Source organism: Rhipicephalus sanguineus, chromosome 1, assembly GCF_013339695.2.
Source record: "Rhipicephalus sanguineus isolate Rsan-2018 chromosome 1, BIME_Rsan_1.4, whole genome shotgun sequence".
NCBI lineage: Eukaryota > Metazoa > Arthropoda > Arachnida > Ixodida > Ixodidae > Rhipicephalus > Rhipicephalus sanguineus.
Window position 1 is genome coordinate 172,413,628 of NC_051176.1, and position 15,624 is coordinate 172,429,251.

At 47.8% G+C, this 15,624-nt stretch overlaps 1 protein-coding gene across 1 annotated transcript in view; it reads left to right on the plus strand.

Moving 5' to 3' along the window:
* Positions 1-15,624, plus strand: part of LOC119402373 (S-adenosylmethionine synthase) — a 34,389-nt gene that overhangs the window by 18,439 nt on the left and 326 nt on the right. The window contains exons 6-8 of the mRNA XM_037669508.2: positions 6,530-6,748; positions 8,080-8,262; positions 8,843-8,976. Of these exons, the coding sequence (XP_037525436.1) occupies positions 6,530-6,748; positions 8,080-8,262; positions 8,843-8,976 (536 nt within the window). The remainder of the gene's footprint in view (positions 1-6,529; positions 6,749-8,079; positions 8,263-8,842; positions 8,977-15,624) is intronic.

The following is a 15,624-nucleotide window of genomic DNA, read 5'->3' on the forward strand; positions in this document are numbered from 1 at the left end:
CATTAATATTGGCCTCAAACAGACCATCCGTACAGGCAACTGCGGGAAATAGAGTGACATGAGTTTCTGCCTCCCGGCTAGAATAAACAGCAGCTGCGCCAGTATACTCCGCACGTTTCATCTGCGCCACTCGCACCTTTTCAATCGTACGTACAGCCTGAACTGTGAGCGCTATCTAGTGTATCATACGTTACAACATAAATTTCCCGAGCTGTCCTTCTTTCTTGTCACAGCAGAAGCCGGGGGCCTCTAGCTGAAAGCTGTATTTCTCCCTAAATATGCGACCATACAGTATTACTAAGTGCTACAAGGTCACTTCTTCAATAGTAATGCACTGGATGCTAGATGTTCGGTAAACCGGCGCGTAAAGTTGCGGATTACATAAAGGGTCTATAAGACCCTTTTCACAATTCGCGAGTGCGCATTCCGGCGCGACATTTTCTCTCAACTAATGGCAGCAACTTTCGTGCTTCAAGTGTTGGCTTCGAGAAGTGCTTGCCACATTTATTACACCTTGCAGTCTTCATTTTGTCATCTTCAGCGAACAACGATCACACTGCGCTCTTCTTCCGATCGCCCGGCATTATGACATAGCAAAGGCAGCAAAAGTAGCAGTGTAACCACCAATGTGTAATAATTACACATTATAACACGCAAGCAACGCAAGCCCCGAGTATACTCAGGCGACGCTCAATTAGCTTAAGGGAGAGGAGGTAAAGGCAGTAGCAGCATTAGACTGTGAGCCGGAGAGGCAAGTTCATTTCTGCCTCGATGGGGTGGAGCCGCCACCTGCCGGGGCTTGAAGCATTGGGGAGTGCTTGGAGTTGGACGCCGTACGCGACGGAGATCAGGGCGAGTTCATATCTTTCTCTATGGGGTATGGCCGCCACCAGCTCCGAGCTCGTTCTGATAGCGCAGAAATATGCGCTGTAGTGAAAGCAGTGAAAGAGAGGCGATGTGCACGGCATCCGCGTCTCATGATAGCTCGCCTCGCAGTCATGCGCTTCGGCCAAGGGGCGAGCTTGGGGGCGGGAGTGGGGGGGTTCCGTAATCGATTAATGAAAAAGTTTAATCGATTAATTCGATTAATCGAAAGGCGGAAATCGATGACGATTAATCGATTAATTGTAGACCTTTAATCGATTAATCGTCCATCGATTTTACCATCCCTACTTCTTATGCGACATAAGAGGCCATCAAATAACTCCGTACGACTTTCACTCGCCATAACCATGTTTATTGCCATGGTTTCTAAGCCTTCCAATAAACATGCCACCTGCAGTTTAGTGTTATATTTTTTATCGGCTCCCTTTCTTTTTTGAAAACTTGCGCGCGTGCAAACCACAATCAGCATGCAGGACACTGCGCGACTGTTTCCGCTGCAGCGAGAAGCCTTTATCTTAGCTCATACTGGCGGGCGCCTCAAGGATTTCATTTCAGAAAAGGTCCGATCTTCCCCCCTCCCTATATATTTTTGCGTGTGTTTGTTAGTATGTGCCCGTTAATATATATTTACAAACTGCAGAAGTTCAGGGAGGATGGGGGGAGGGGGGGGAGGAGGGTTGTTGAACCACCCACCAACTCCCCCTTCTGGCTACGCCTATGCTCATGTTACAAACATTTAATAATCGTGAAACAATTCAACGTTTGTGGGAACGCTGTCGACAAGAAAAAAAATGTTGCCAATATTTCCGACCGGAGTTCTGAATAAAGTCCGGAGTTCTGAATGAAGTTGTTACCACCACCACCAACATTTCCGATAACATTATATGCAGTGAAGTAAGTGGAGCAACCGCGAAGATATCGTAACCGTTAAAAGCAACGCGCTCTTTTGCCACTCAAAATGTGCGTTGTATACACTACAATCTTGTCTACGCTTCTAAAAACGAGAGAACAACCCATTTGAAAGAGAGAGCGCAGGGGGTTCCTATCGTTGATTACGCCACATGCACAGGGTCGTCCTTACCTAAGGTGAACACGTCATCAGTATTCAACCATATAAGATGATGTTTAATACATAAGTCGGAAAAACATTATTGTGTTTATCGACACCATAATTAGGCGTTATATAACGGACATTTCCCTCGTGGAGTAGAAGAAACGTTGTAGTTTGACATTCTTGAATAATAATGAGCCATTCACCTTAGATGTGGTCGACCCTGTATATACATGAAAAATTACCTCGAGTACCATCGACCATAGAGTTTCCTACAATACTTACTAGAGGGAACTCTGGCGCTAGTGTCTATGGGAGCTGCAATGCATCGCGCTTCAGCCAGCATGGGAATCATGGGTAGTACACGGATTTGTCTAAACTTCGTTCTTTCGGCTCCGTTTGGCTCCGCGTCGCCTGCATCCGCTTTGTCGCAAAACGAAGTTCAGCAAAAGTCAGCAGTTTCACTTCACCACTTTAACTTCTTTAGGCTCACCGATTCAAATCTGGTCACGAAGTTCACAACGATCCATTCTTTTATCCGAAAGAAAACCAAAACATAGCAATAAACAAAGCCACAAGTGCGTTCGAAGCCCGCAAGTACGAAGACTAGGCAAATCCGTGTACTACCCATCATTCCCATGGTGGCTGAACGATCGCAGCGCCAGAGTTCCCTCTAGGTCATTTTAGGAAACTCTATGCCATCGACCAATCGACAGTTTAGACACAAACCACCTTTTTCATTTTCCTGTGCTGCCTTCTGCCATTTTGGTAGGGGTTTGGTAGAAGCCGGAACAACTGGTATTGCCAGAAGCAAAGCCTCCGAGATGATAAAACGTTTAACGACTTTTCCGCTAGGGGAGAGCGCATGCGCGGGGGCGTCGCGAAAAAGGCGGATTCAATATCAATAGTTAAGAAACTCTATTGGTAGCATAGGTCAACAAACTCACTCATGAGTCGACTCACTCGGACTCCGATCGGGCCGCGAGTCTGAGTGAGGCCGGATAAATAATATTTTGGTGAGTTTGAGTCCGAGGGAGTCTGGTTGATGAAAATTTTAGTGAGTCAGTCCAAGTGAGTCCGGTTGAGGAAAATATGGCGAGTCTGAGTCCGAGTGAGCCTTAAGGGACTCTAAAGGCAAATAACAATTTATCTCAGAGTGAAAGCTCAATGTATGACAAAGTATAAATGGCAATATTATCAACAGCAGTGCCCTACCTACCGAGAAATTAAGCTAAATGTATCACACGGTGAGCGCCACGAGTGGGACATTTTGGAAGTGATCCCGATGATGTGGGAGAGTCTGAATACAAATAATCACTAGTAATCAAACTAGCTGCAATAAAAAAAAAGAACCTTCCGTGCATCAAGAGACGTAATAAAATGCTGCTTGTTCGTTTCTGTTTGATTCATGGAAAAAAGAACCTCTTTGGCATTGCCATGGGGAACGGCGCGCGTTGTTCTAAAGTTCCGTTTTCGCCGAAGTGCGCTTCGCCCGGCGCCCTGCTTCACTCACGCGGTCGCGTCTCAGTGGTAGTTTCGGTATCGCGTACTGCCGCGTGTGTTTTTCACGCTCGTGAAAGTCGCTGTGGCAGAAAGTTTGACAAAATTCGCAATGCCCATAGACTGTCGCGCCGCCAAGCGGAATTCAGGAGCGTCCTCTCGAGGAGGGTTAGTAGACGACAAAATGGCACCACTACGCAGTCGCTCCCTTGTTCGGCTGTGCTAGCCTCAGTGTTAACGCGTTGGAAAGAAAGGAACACTACGACTTTGCATGTTCCCTGCATCAGTGAACAAACCGGGCCCTCCGTGACACGAGAAATCTGATTCGTTCTTGCGAGACGCGAAGTTTTCGTGAAAATACGTGGCAACTCGCGCTTTCAATGCTAGCCCAGAGCGTACACATACTATCAGCTTCGCGAGGCTTTCTGTAGCCACGTAGGTTAGTTAAATGTTATCGTCTGACATATTCAGTTGAAGCTCACCCTGTTTTACTTGCATATAGGATTGGTCAGTGTTTCTTGTAGTGCATGAGTCCCATAACACTGTACGCGGGCGGTCGCGCGGGCTCGCGATGTGCTCTTGTATAACTGAGCGATCTCAAGTTGGCGACACATTAAAATAGAACCTCTATCCTTTGTCAGCAAAGCGCTGTTACGAATCGTGCGAGCGACGTTTCAATCATTCGAGGACGCATCTGCTCGACGCCTTTCGTGGAGCGAACGCTTTCCATCCACGCCGTCCTTCGCCCTTCGCCAGTGTGTTGGTAGTGTTGGGTTTCATAGCCACCGCTGCGCCGCTTGTTTTTGTACGTTTGTTGATAGGTGGCAGCACACTGCAAGCGATTTGCTTGTTGACCGGTTTGAGAGCAAAATGTTCGCGCCCAGATGTCTCTCTAATTGTAAACGTGGTGACGCGGAGTGGTCGAAGTCGTTCGTCGGAGGAAATTCTTCAGATTGCTTTCAGCAGTGATATTGAAGGAAACCATCTTGACGACGAGGATTTTTCACTGGACGTAGAAGACTGTGAAAGCACCGAGAGTGACAGCGACGATGAACAACAACTGCTAACTCACGAGGAGCGAGTTGCACTTCACGTCACCTCGTGCGTTAATGTTCTTTCACGCTCGTAAGTCACTTTGATTGTATTTAATGTATAATATCCTTGAGCGAGATCAAAATAAAACCATAGTTCCTCTTGTGCATTGCATGTATCACAATTATTGTGGATATTATGGAGCGCCGCATGCCACCAACACGCTCGAGCTCGACCAGCGAAGCGAAATGGTTTGAGCGATGGAACGTGCATTCACGGCCACAATCCACGCCTCTCGGCTAACTTCTTCGACGTTGCGAAAAGCATATGTGTGCATTCTTTTCGATATTCATGTTTCGATCGTGCTGATCGAACCTGCAACATGCGAGTGAATTGAATCGCACACGGCTAGAGTTTCAGCATGGCTGTAACACAAGCGCTACTGAATGGTATGGTAAATGCTTGTGTTCCGTTGAAGACGTAACTACGCGTTCCCGACTGCGCAAGTAATGACGACGGCGTATTATGTTTGCAAACCATAACCACGTTAAACGTGTGGTCCCGTGCAGCAGCGATGGCGCTACTCGCTGGCGGCCTACTACTGCCGCAAATCCGTCAGGTAGGCTCGGTACGTACTATACCTCGGAGTGCCGTTCAGCTCATACGTCAATTCTAGATCATGCAGTTTTATGTAGCACGCACAGGATTTCGCGAAGCATCGTTATGCACGGTAACGGAGCTGAAATATAACCTTTCACACCGCAGCAAATAATTAGGTGGCGAGTCCTTGCACTTTTCATGGTTTGGGAAAGTATTCTAGTCTCATATCCATTTCAGCGCAGCTCATGACTTCATCCGGTGAAGATAGGACGTTCGCACGTCCTATCTGTTCCTATGCTAACAAACGGGTTGACCCTCCTCCTGGCGCCATCTTGAAAAGCACGGCGCGCCACCTATAGTTCGTGGGCATTGCGAATACCGCATGCATGTGACGTTGCCGGTGCCCGAATGGTGCACGCCGCCAGTGCACGCCGCAGCGCAGTAAAGGCGGGCAACGTTGGGCACGGTAACAGTGACGTGCGAAATTCCGCTTTCAGGCGGGTGATTTGAAGTGCGCTAACGCGATGCGGACCACTAAAACGTGATTTTATTTGAAAATAAGCACTTCCTTAGCATAAAAGTAGCACTACGAGGTTTCTGGACCGCTACTTCAACAATCAACGTCGACTTAATATTTGCGTTTAGTGTCCCTTTAAGTGTCCCTTTAAGTTCATGAGTGAGTCTGAGTGAGCTTCACCTTTTGTTACCGACCTATGGTTCTGTCTACTCATCTTCAGCATTACTATCAGCCTTATATCGGCTTACCTTTACACTCAAGTCTGTTCACCCATATCTCAACACACTTGCGATCATACGCAACCTCAATATTTATTGATCGGAGGCGTGAGTTAGGGGATGGGGGTTTCCATGACCCTTAAACTCTTTCATGAGAAGTTCTTGATAAAGACATCTCGTTTGAGTCGCGTATTTAATACAAATGTTCTTCCTGGATTGAAACCATTGATAACTCGTATTTGAAGGTACAAGACCAAAATACGTATCGTAGAGCACCGATTATATGAGATATTGGCGTTAATAATCATTGACACCACGATCAAAAAATTTAATTTTATGCTAACGAACTCACGAGTCGACTCACTCAGGCTCAGGTCAAGCCGTGAGTCTGAGTGAGTCCGGCTGAGTAATATGTTGGTGAGTTTGAGTCCGAGTGAGTGTGGTGGAGAAAAAGTTTAGTGAGTCTGAGTCAGAGTGAGTCCGGTTGAGGAAAATTTTTGTTTGTTTGAGTCCGAGTGAGCCCTCAGAGCAAAATATATTTCTTGAGTGAGTCTGAGTGAGCTCCAACTTTTTTGCCGACTTATGATATGGTAGTATTATCCATTGTATAAGTAGAGATCAAGTCAATGCTGGACACCATGAATAACTTTTAAAAACACTATCCATAGTCGATTTACCGATTGTTCTTCCGTCACCGGCATGCAACACCGACCATCGCACTCGCAGGTGACATGCGAATATGCGTTTCGGCACGGCGCCACGGTTCCCAGGCGTGTGCACACGATCGTTGTCTCGACGCAACACTCGGACGGGGTTTCGCTGGAGGAGATCCGGCAGCAGGTCATGGAGCAAGTGATCCGGGTCGTTGTGCCCGAGAAGTATCTGGACGACGAGACCGTCTTCCACATCAACCCTTGCGGCAGCTTTACAGAAGGCGGACCCATGGTAAGTGCAATGACGGTCACTTTGGCTCTAACCGCCCATCTTGAAATCTATAGATCATTACTTTGTGAATATCAAGCGTGATAGGAATAATTTAGGTTACGCACAAGCTAATATCGACGCCAAACGCGTCTAGTAAACGTAGTAACTGAGCCATCCTAATTACCAATGCTTTCGCGAACTCCTGGGCCAGCTACATCAGCCAGCAATAATTTAGCTTCTACACAAAATTTGACGTTGAATTGTCCAAGAGGCAAATCTTAAAAAAGCATCGTGGACGGAATACCACGAGAAATCCAGCCGGTCACATTGGTTGATTGAATTTGTCCGCGCCATGAAGTAAGCAGTAATGCATTTGCCTGCGGTGGTCGAAGCAGTCCAAGCATTCAAGATTTGTCTCCGATATGACGGACCAGGCCACTGGCTCCGGGAACCACCCACATCGATACTAACAGAGACATCTAAACAAGGGGGATTACCGCTCTGCAACTTGCAACACCCGTAAAGTGCAACATGCACAAGCAAGTGCGCATGAGGTACCCTGCATGCACCCGCCAGCAGCCTTCACCGTCGCACTGCCTAGCGCCAGTGACCAAGGTCGCCAGCGACTCCAGATAAAGATAACTCCAGTAGAAATGAGTCCCGTTTAGATTAAGTAGCTCATTCTGTTAGTACACGCGAATTTTTCACCAGAACCGAGGGTGGTGGCATTGCGCAGAAAAGGCCGCCTCGCTATCATGTCAGACGGAAACACCCCGTGACGAAATTTGAAGCTGAACGTCGCCACCAATCGCGGCTGATTCGGCACGTTTTGCGTGAAAAGCATCTGTCGCGATGAGTCGTATGTCATTTTTGAAACTGTCACGCGCTTCGTTACGGGGCGTTTCTGTGTGACATATAGCATCCTTTCTATGCGCTCCCGGTGCGCTTCTCTTCAGTATTTCATATGCAGTCGATTACAACCTAAGAATCAAAACCACGATATGATTACGAGAGACGCCGTAGTGGAGGGCTCCGGACATTTCGAGCACCTGGGGTATAACGTGCACCTAAATCTAAGTGCACGGGCCTCAAGCATTTTTGCCTTCATCGAAAATTCAGCCACCGCGGCCGGGATTCGATCCCGCGACCTGCGGGTCATTTCTACCCTGGTTCTACGGAGAGGGTTGCGTCATTAACAAAGGAACAACGAATCATCGGATAAGAAAAAAAAAAACGAAGATGACCAGAGGAAATGGCGAGGAACGCCTAATATCAATTTAGCCACTGATTACAGTTCATGCTAATGAAAGAGTGCTGATGTGATGAAGTTACAAACCCGACTATCGGCACAGGGTGACGCAGGTCTGACGGGCCGCAAGATCATCGTGGACACGTACGGCGGATGGGGAGCGCACGGGGGCGGTGCCTTCTCGGGCAAGGATCCAACTAAAGTGGACCGCTCGGCCGCGTACGCTGCTCGCTGGGTGGCCAAATCGCTCGTCGTGGCCGGCCTCTGCAAGCGCTGCCTCGTTCAGGTCAGCATCATCTGCTACACTTAGCTTAATACTCAAAGTGTGCGTGTTATTATTACTATTAAACAGGGTAATTCATTATGGGTGATGGTTAATCTTGCGGTAATCTTCACTTAATTGAAAGGAAAACAAGTGCAAGAAATGGAAATACGGCCAGGCCATTTAGAGCTCACAGCATCGGCTTCTTTTCGAACTTTGGTAACCTGCCACTTCTGCCCAGGGTCGAACCCTTTACCGCGCAGCGCCTGGTGCGGCCACACAGGTGACAATGTACAATAATGGAACGGACGTAGGCGTTCAATCCATTTGCTGTCGTATTACTGCTGTTCGGAGTAAATAATCAAAAAGGGGGATTAAATAATCGCAGATGACAAGTTACGTATCGCACGAAATAGTATTCTATTTCCTACTTTGTGTTCATGACGTGGCCCCGACTTGGCGGGCTTACTTTTCAGTCTAAGAAAGTGTTGAACAGTCCTTTTGATTTCAATGATGCTACTGTCCTTTCACTTGCAATAACGCTACACAATAGCGAATACAAGAATGGTTGGAATTTGCAATAACATGTCGCATCCGCTCGCAGCTGTCGTATGCCATTGGCATCGCCCAGCCAGTTTCCATTTCAATCTTCACCTACGGCACTGCGATCAAGACGCCTAGGGAGTTACTCCACATTGTGAAGGAGAATTTCGACCTCAGACCCGGAAAAATCATCAAGTAAGTAGCATGGAGGTTAACCAGAAAAATTACGAAGCTTGCAAAAGAAAAAAAAGGTCACAGCTTCACCGCAAGGGCGAAGCAATGAATGCGATAGCAACAAATTGTAGTGTTATACGAAGTGAGGCTGGCAGCTAACTGTTTTGTATCCGATCTCGCGTAACTACAAAACGCTAGTGTAAGAGAATACGGCCGCTCCAGGGAGAGATGCTCTCCGCATAGTCACGTCGCGTTGAGAGCGCAGCACGAAGAAGGGTATACGAGCCGCCCGCTGCGATGGCTGTCAAGATAGCGCGCGCGCCAGCGATCGCGACCGCGCTCTTGGATTCAAAGTTCAGTCTCTCCCCCTCCCCCCCCCCCCCCCCCTTCGCGTCTTTTTTCATGCTGGTTAAGATGGGTGGGGCGTTTCCTGTCTGCTTCGACGGCAGGCCTCCCGAGCGGTGTGATGTTATCGCATACATCCTTCGAGCGACGGAAAAGGGACGGCTCGTTTCATCTCTGCTTCGGCAGCGTTCGTCGCCCCCCGCTCGCGTGCTTTTAGTCGCGGTAGGACATACGATGCGCGGGAGGATTTTATCGAGTTGGACTTCATACGGGAGGGACATGACGGCGACGGCGACGGCAAAAACCTGTCGAGACTGTCCAAATAATTGCTATCGCAATAAAAAGGAGCAGAAGGAAAAATTGATTGCACCTCCATTCTTTCTAGATCGGTGGCGACGTTAGCGCGATCACCAGTCTTCCTCTCTCTCTCTCTTTTTTGGTGGGTGTGCAATTGGTGATCGGTAAGAGCAGCAATCGGGACTAGTTGGTTGTACTACATGCGTTCTGTGTCTGTGGTGCCTCTAGTCCAGTACGTTGAAAGCGCGATTACCCAAGATGGTGATCAGTGGCGCAGCCAGAAACATTTTTTTCGGGTAGCGGGACTGAGTGGTGGTTGACCAGGATCACAAAACGTTGGCTAATAATTAACTAATTGCACACGACTGCAAACAATATGTTGGTCACATTAGTCTGAGTTATTCTATTTTTAGTTTGGTTCTTGATACGTATAAATCCCGTTACCCGTCACATAAGTGAAGGGTAACGGGCATTTTATCGATTCAGTATTTTATATATGAACTTTTGTTTAGACATTTACTTGTATTTGGCGCTATCCGAAATATCTCCACAAAAACGTAGACGGGGTGGGTTGGCAGAAACGGTGAAGGGAAAGAGTAAGCAAAAAGGCATAAGTTATGAAGACAGTGCCGCTGGTGACGTCATTATACTTACAAATACCGCATTTTCAAGAATTTAAAGCGGCTACGAAGTGTCAAAAAAATCTGCCAATAAAAAAACCTATAAAGATAAGACAAAGAGGGTGCATCGCATGACAATTTTGAGCCCATTTAGGGAGGGTAGCCCAAACGTTAAAAAGTGAGGAATCAGGAAAACCACCTAAGCAGATGACGACAAGCAGTGTTTTCAAATCACCTCATTATGCTGCGCTAAGTCCGTCCACATAAGGTGTCCGATGTCCCGCTCGCGTGGCCACTCCGCTCGTGCTTGGGGGGGGGGGGGGGGGGTATGGCCTTGTGAGCAGTGTTGGCGGTAACGCGTTACAAGTAACGGGGTTACCACTACCGCGTTACTTTATTCAGTAACTTAGTAACGTACTCGTTAACATTTCGGAACTGTGACGGGTAACGTATACTTTCGTTTCCGTTTTTTGTAGCGTTAGCTACCCTGGCCTAGCCGAGCCAGTTTCGCGTGGCTCCTCAAGAGCCATGCTGCGCATGCGCGAGGATCAGTGATGTCACACAGCTGGCGCATCGGGGCCGGCACCTCCCGCGCACTCCGCCGCTGCCGCGCGCGACTCGCTGCCGCCAGTCTGCGCTTTCCAGAGGAGTGACGTCGTAGCCGAGGTAGACGTACTGGCACCGGCGCGCACGCAGCTATTCGCCTTCGCTGTGCAGTCGCCGTCTGACACTGCGCTGGAGCCGCTTGATAGCGCCTCTGACTGGCGTTTGCCAGTGTGGTTTAGCCATGGAGAAGGAGAGCGCAAATGCTGCTCAACGGCGCAGAAGAGCGGAGAAGCTTAACTCATCGGATCCCGAAGTAGTTGCCTGGTAAAATAAATATACATGTGCCACATAATATGTATACCATGTGTGTGTCATTGGAGCAGCAGTAAGCATGATAATCAAGCTAATCCTCAACAATCAGGAAAGCTAGAACAATCAGCTGAACCTTTGCTAACGCTACGTTATTCTGGCATAGCCGAGCTAAGCCACTGCAAATTTTTGGTTACTCGATTATTTTTATTCAAATAATCCCGGGAGTTTTACACAAAATTCATTCGTCTTGTAGGAGCCACTTTCCCAGAGCTCGCCCCGACGTTATTGTGTCACAGCGGCGGATCTGCTGTCGGCCCCCCAAACGCTGACAGAGCGACCCCGCGCGGGGTCCTTTGTTGTGCGGGGGGAAATTGCAATGGGAGCAAATCGCCGAAATTTCTTGAATGGATCTGCTACAGTTTCGGCCGCCTTGCTATCGAGGTTCAAGTTGTCGTTGATTGTCGATGATGTGAAGCGAAATGCAGTCCTCATAACCGTCAGAAGTGAGCTGCCGAGATTTGCTTGGCTTGTGGACATCAAGACTCGGAGCGAGCTCCAACACAACGGAGGATGACTTCTTCGGAAATGCTTTCTTGACATCATTGCCACCTGAACATGAGCGACTGTCTCGGTACATTTGGTGCCGCATGGCATCGCGATGAGCGGGCTCAAGGAAAACTTTCCGCGCGTTCACTAGCTTTTTCTGAAAGTGAATACACGAATACCACATAGCGCATCTCTCGAGCTCCTATTTAGCGTAGGTGCGGACGTATTCGCTATAGCTTTGAGATGCAGCTGTTGCTTACAATCAGCAATTTGTAGTTACGTTAGGAAGTTGTCCCTGCAATACTCTAGCACTGTTTATAAACTTGGTATCCAAATTAGTTTTGCTTCTCGTTATCTGCAACTGTGACTACGTTTTTGGTTATTGAATTCCTGAGCGAGCGAGGCTAACCATGAACACCTTCACATACACAGTCGCAATATCTGCGGTAATTATACAGGTTATTTGAAAAAAAAAATTGCTCATGTGCGCAAATACTTTTTTCCCAGATTTATGACATTTAGGCATTTCTTTATTGCTCCAAAATTTGCTCGTTTGTTATACAAGTAGAAACACGCCACCGTAATTTCTGCAAATTTGTTCAGTGATGTTTTCTTTGCAGAGAGCGTTGATGAAATCGATCACTTTTTGTTTAATGTCCCATTGCGAAAAATAACTTCTCCATGTGCCACAGAGTCAGAAGTCATCACATGTAACTATACAAGCAACCTTAGGCTGCGGTTATAGTCCTGCCAAGGTACAGCGCATTTGTGCAAGTTATTCTCGTTAAATCAGCACTTCGGGTAAAATTGTTGTTTGGGCTAGAACTTTTATGTGAAATATAAATATGAGCTTTATAAAGTTGCTATTGTAGGTTCCTGCTGCGACCATACGGCAGAAGTAACGTCGGTTACTTTTTTTCGGTACGGTAACGCGTTAACTTTTTTTATGGGTAACGTAGGGCGGTAACGCGTTCCTTTTCCTTTATCGTAACGATTAACGTATTTAGTTACTTTTTTTCGGTAACGCACACAATCCTGCTTGTGAGTAACACATCTGACAATGATTTGAGGCTAGCAAAGACGGTCATTGTTGTTAGCCCTATGGGAGCACGGCGCAGCGACGTGGTGGGAGCGGGAATGAGATACAATTAAGAGGGCGGAAAGAAGCGCAAACCTTCTCCAGATAAGCAAAACGCACGACCGCAGCCGTGGTCAAGTTGTTGGAGCGTCCATCTCCAATGGGGGCACTGGGTTCGATTCCCGGTGCCGCCAGGCACCTACCGGGTTTTCTACCGGAGAAACATGCAGGTACCGCGGCCCACTGTTGTGTGGTACTCAACTCTCGAGATGGCCTCTCGTCTTTACCATTCCCTTTCCCCCTCCCATCAATGGGCCGTGCTCTCTTGCAGGCCAGAAATAAACGTCTTTCCTATCCTCAAACCGCTACTACCGATCACCAAGTCGGGGTACCTCTCTCCCCATGAGAAAAACCGGTATATGCCCCGCAGCACTGGGAATCGAACCCAGTACTTTGCGCATTGAAGACGAATGCTGTACCGCTACAGCACATACACACATATCTAGATATACAGACGTCAGACTCTGGCCAGGCGGCGCTGCGAACACCGCCACCAGCGCCCTCATCGCAGCCCTGGCGCTAACTGGGTAGTACAAAGAGAGCCGTTCGCAAGCGAATGTGCATAGGCCACAATATAACCACCACTCTTTCGTTGGTGTCGAGGCGCGGCTTCTTAAAGATCAAGGTTCTGGAAACCTTCTTCCGCCAATCTACGCTTCAGAAACAAAGGAAGCTGATCAAAGCGAACTGCGAGTACAATGCAAAAGAAGTTTTAGTTATTCCGGCGCGCTGCAACTCGCAAGTACAAGCGAGCATCGCACGACATCGAGTTCGAGGCAAGCCCTTCGACATCCGTTCTCTAGCGCCTAAATGAGTTAAAATCGGGTACATACGTAATGCCAAAGTGACGAAGTACATACACGATCAATTTACTTAGCTATGTATCTTACGATCAGTGACGAATGGCCCCGGCGATTTTCGCCTTACCAGTTGCATTCTCTCTTAATTCATCTCTGGTTTCCTGTGCATTGGAGCTGTTTTATTACGCACCTTCAAATGGTCTCTTGATGGTCGTCTTCTCTTCGTATATACTGCAAATGGGGATACACGCGTGTCCACTTTCGAGGCGTACAACCAAAGGCAAAACCGTGGCCTCCGAGATAGCTACGGCAACCGCGGAGGCCACGGGCAAAACAAACCTAAAGGTGGTCACGACCAACATTTTGCGATTTACCTGTATGACGCACGTGTTAGCTAGTTAGAACCAGAACTCTGAGCCTTCAAAACGTACGTCCGCGATGCTGTGTGGTGACGACCAACTCCGATTAAAGGTTGTCGCGGTGTGCGTATCACGCGTTCAGTCTGCATCTAGCTGCTCACTCTGTGTTTACACGGTACGCACCGCGGTCAGAGCCTCTGCTGAGCTTCATAGTCAAGGTTACCACGATTCTCCATCAGGGCTACGCCAAATAACAGCAGAGCCAGATTATCACACTTTCTCATGCGACCGGCTGTGGAGAACGCGGATACTTCGCTTACCCAACACGCTCGCAACGGCCTGTCCGGCGCTCTCGCCTTTCTTCTTCGTACGACAGCTGTGGAAATCGGTAAAACTGAACGTTGTTATGCAGTCCTTTACGTCCGTGACAATTCACAACGCAACAGTAGCGTCGATCGCGGCGTTTCTTCGCTGCGTGCGGGGCGGTCCCGTCTGCTGTTGTTTTCACCGTCGTTCTGACGAGTGATCCAGCAGGCACTTCATGACGGTTCGGTGGCACATCCGACTAGCGAAGAGAAATTCACATATCTCGTTCCGAGTGTTAAATGCGCAAAACACACGCGATATTAAGCGCAATCGTTGTTTCGTACTCGCTAGTTGCACCTGGCACCCTAACCTGGTCCCACAGCAAACTGCGAGGGAGTCTGTCTTCGTACTACCCAATACTTCTCAGACAGGTGGCGCCAGGCGCCTTGGGAACTATATTCAAAAAAGCCTATTGGACACGTCTCTCTTCCCAAATTACCGAGCATATGCCGAATGCTGGGCTTGTGCTCTTCGGGTATGAACTTGTCAGGGGCGTAGCCAGGGGGGGGTGGCTCAACCCCCCCTCCCCCGAAATTTTTCAGTTTTGCATGCGTGTATATACACGCACACATACAAACGCACGCACGAACATACATAAAGTATGGTTGAACCCCCCCCCCCCCCCCCCGAAAAACTTTCTGGCTACGCCCCTGGAACTTGTCAATGCCCGTTAGGAAGGCGCCTCTTCTGCCCAGCATCGCACGACATTGTGCATGCCTACGTTAGCCTTCTTTTTGCATTTGCCTAGATTCTTCAAAGCCGTAAAGAACTGATCACGCGCTATTCGCTTGCTCGTGCCTCCTGTTATCGTGATATACTTTCTGCCCTTGTAACAGCAAACTATGAAAAGAAATTGTTGCGTTATATTCGCGAAACATTCAAAAATAGCGGTAGTTTGTCAAGATATGCTTTCGCGTCGTCACAGCGCAAGGAAGCTGAAACTGTCGTCATAGTTCTAGACGCCAAGCAGTGTTTCAACATGCAGTACACAAGGTCCCACTGTAAAGAACTTTCTCAAGAGCATCTTTCTCTGTGCCGATCTGTCCTGGCATTCTGAATTAATTGGCTAGACAATAAATTACATTTGTGAGGTCATTTTTTATGAACTACCGGTGCCTTACAAAAAAAAAAAAAAACATTTTAAATGTTTAACCTACAGTATACAACTAAAAAAAAGCTCATATACAAACATAATTAGCAATATGTAAATAATCTTCATTAGAGTAATATACGATTTGACCTTACCTTTACAACATATTGTTATGAACGACTTTGGAGTAGCTTAACTTCTGCAGAGCATTTGTAGTGCATAGCTCGTAGTTTCAAAAGTGGCAAATACT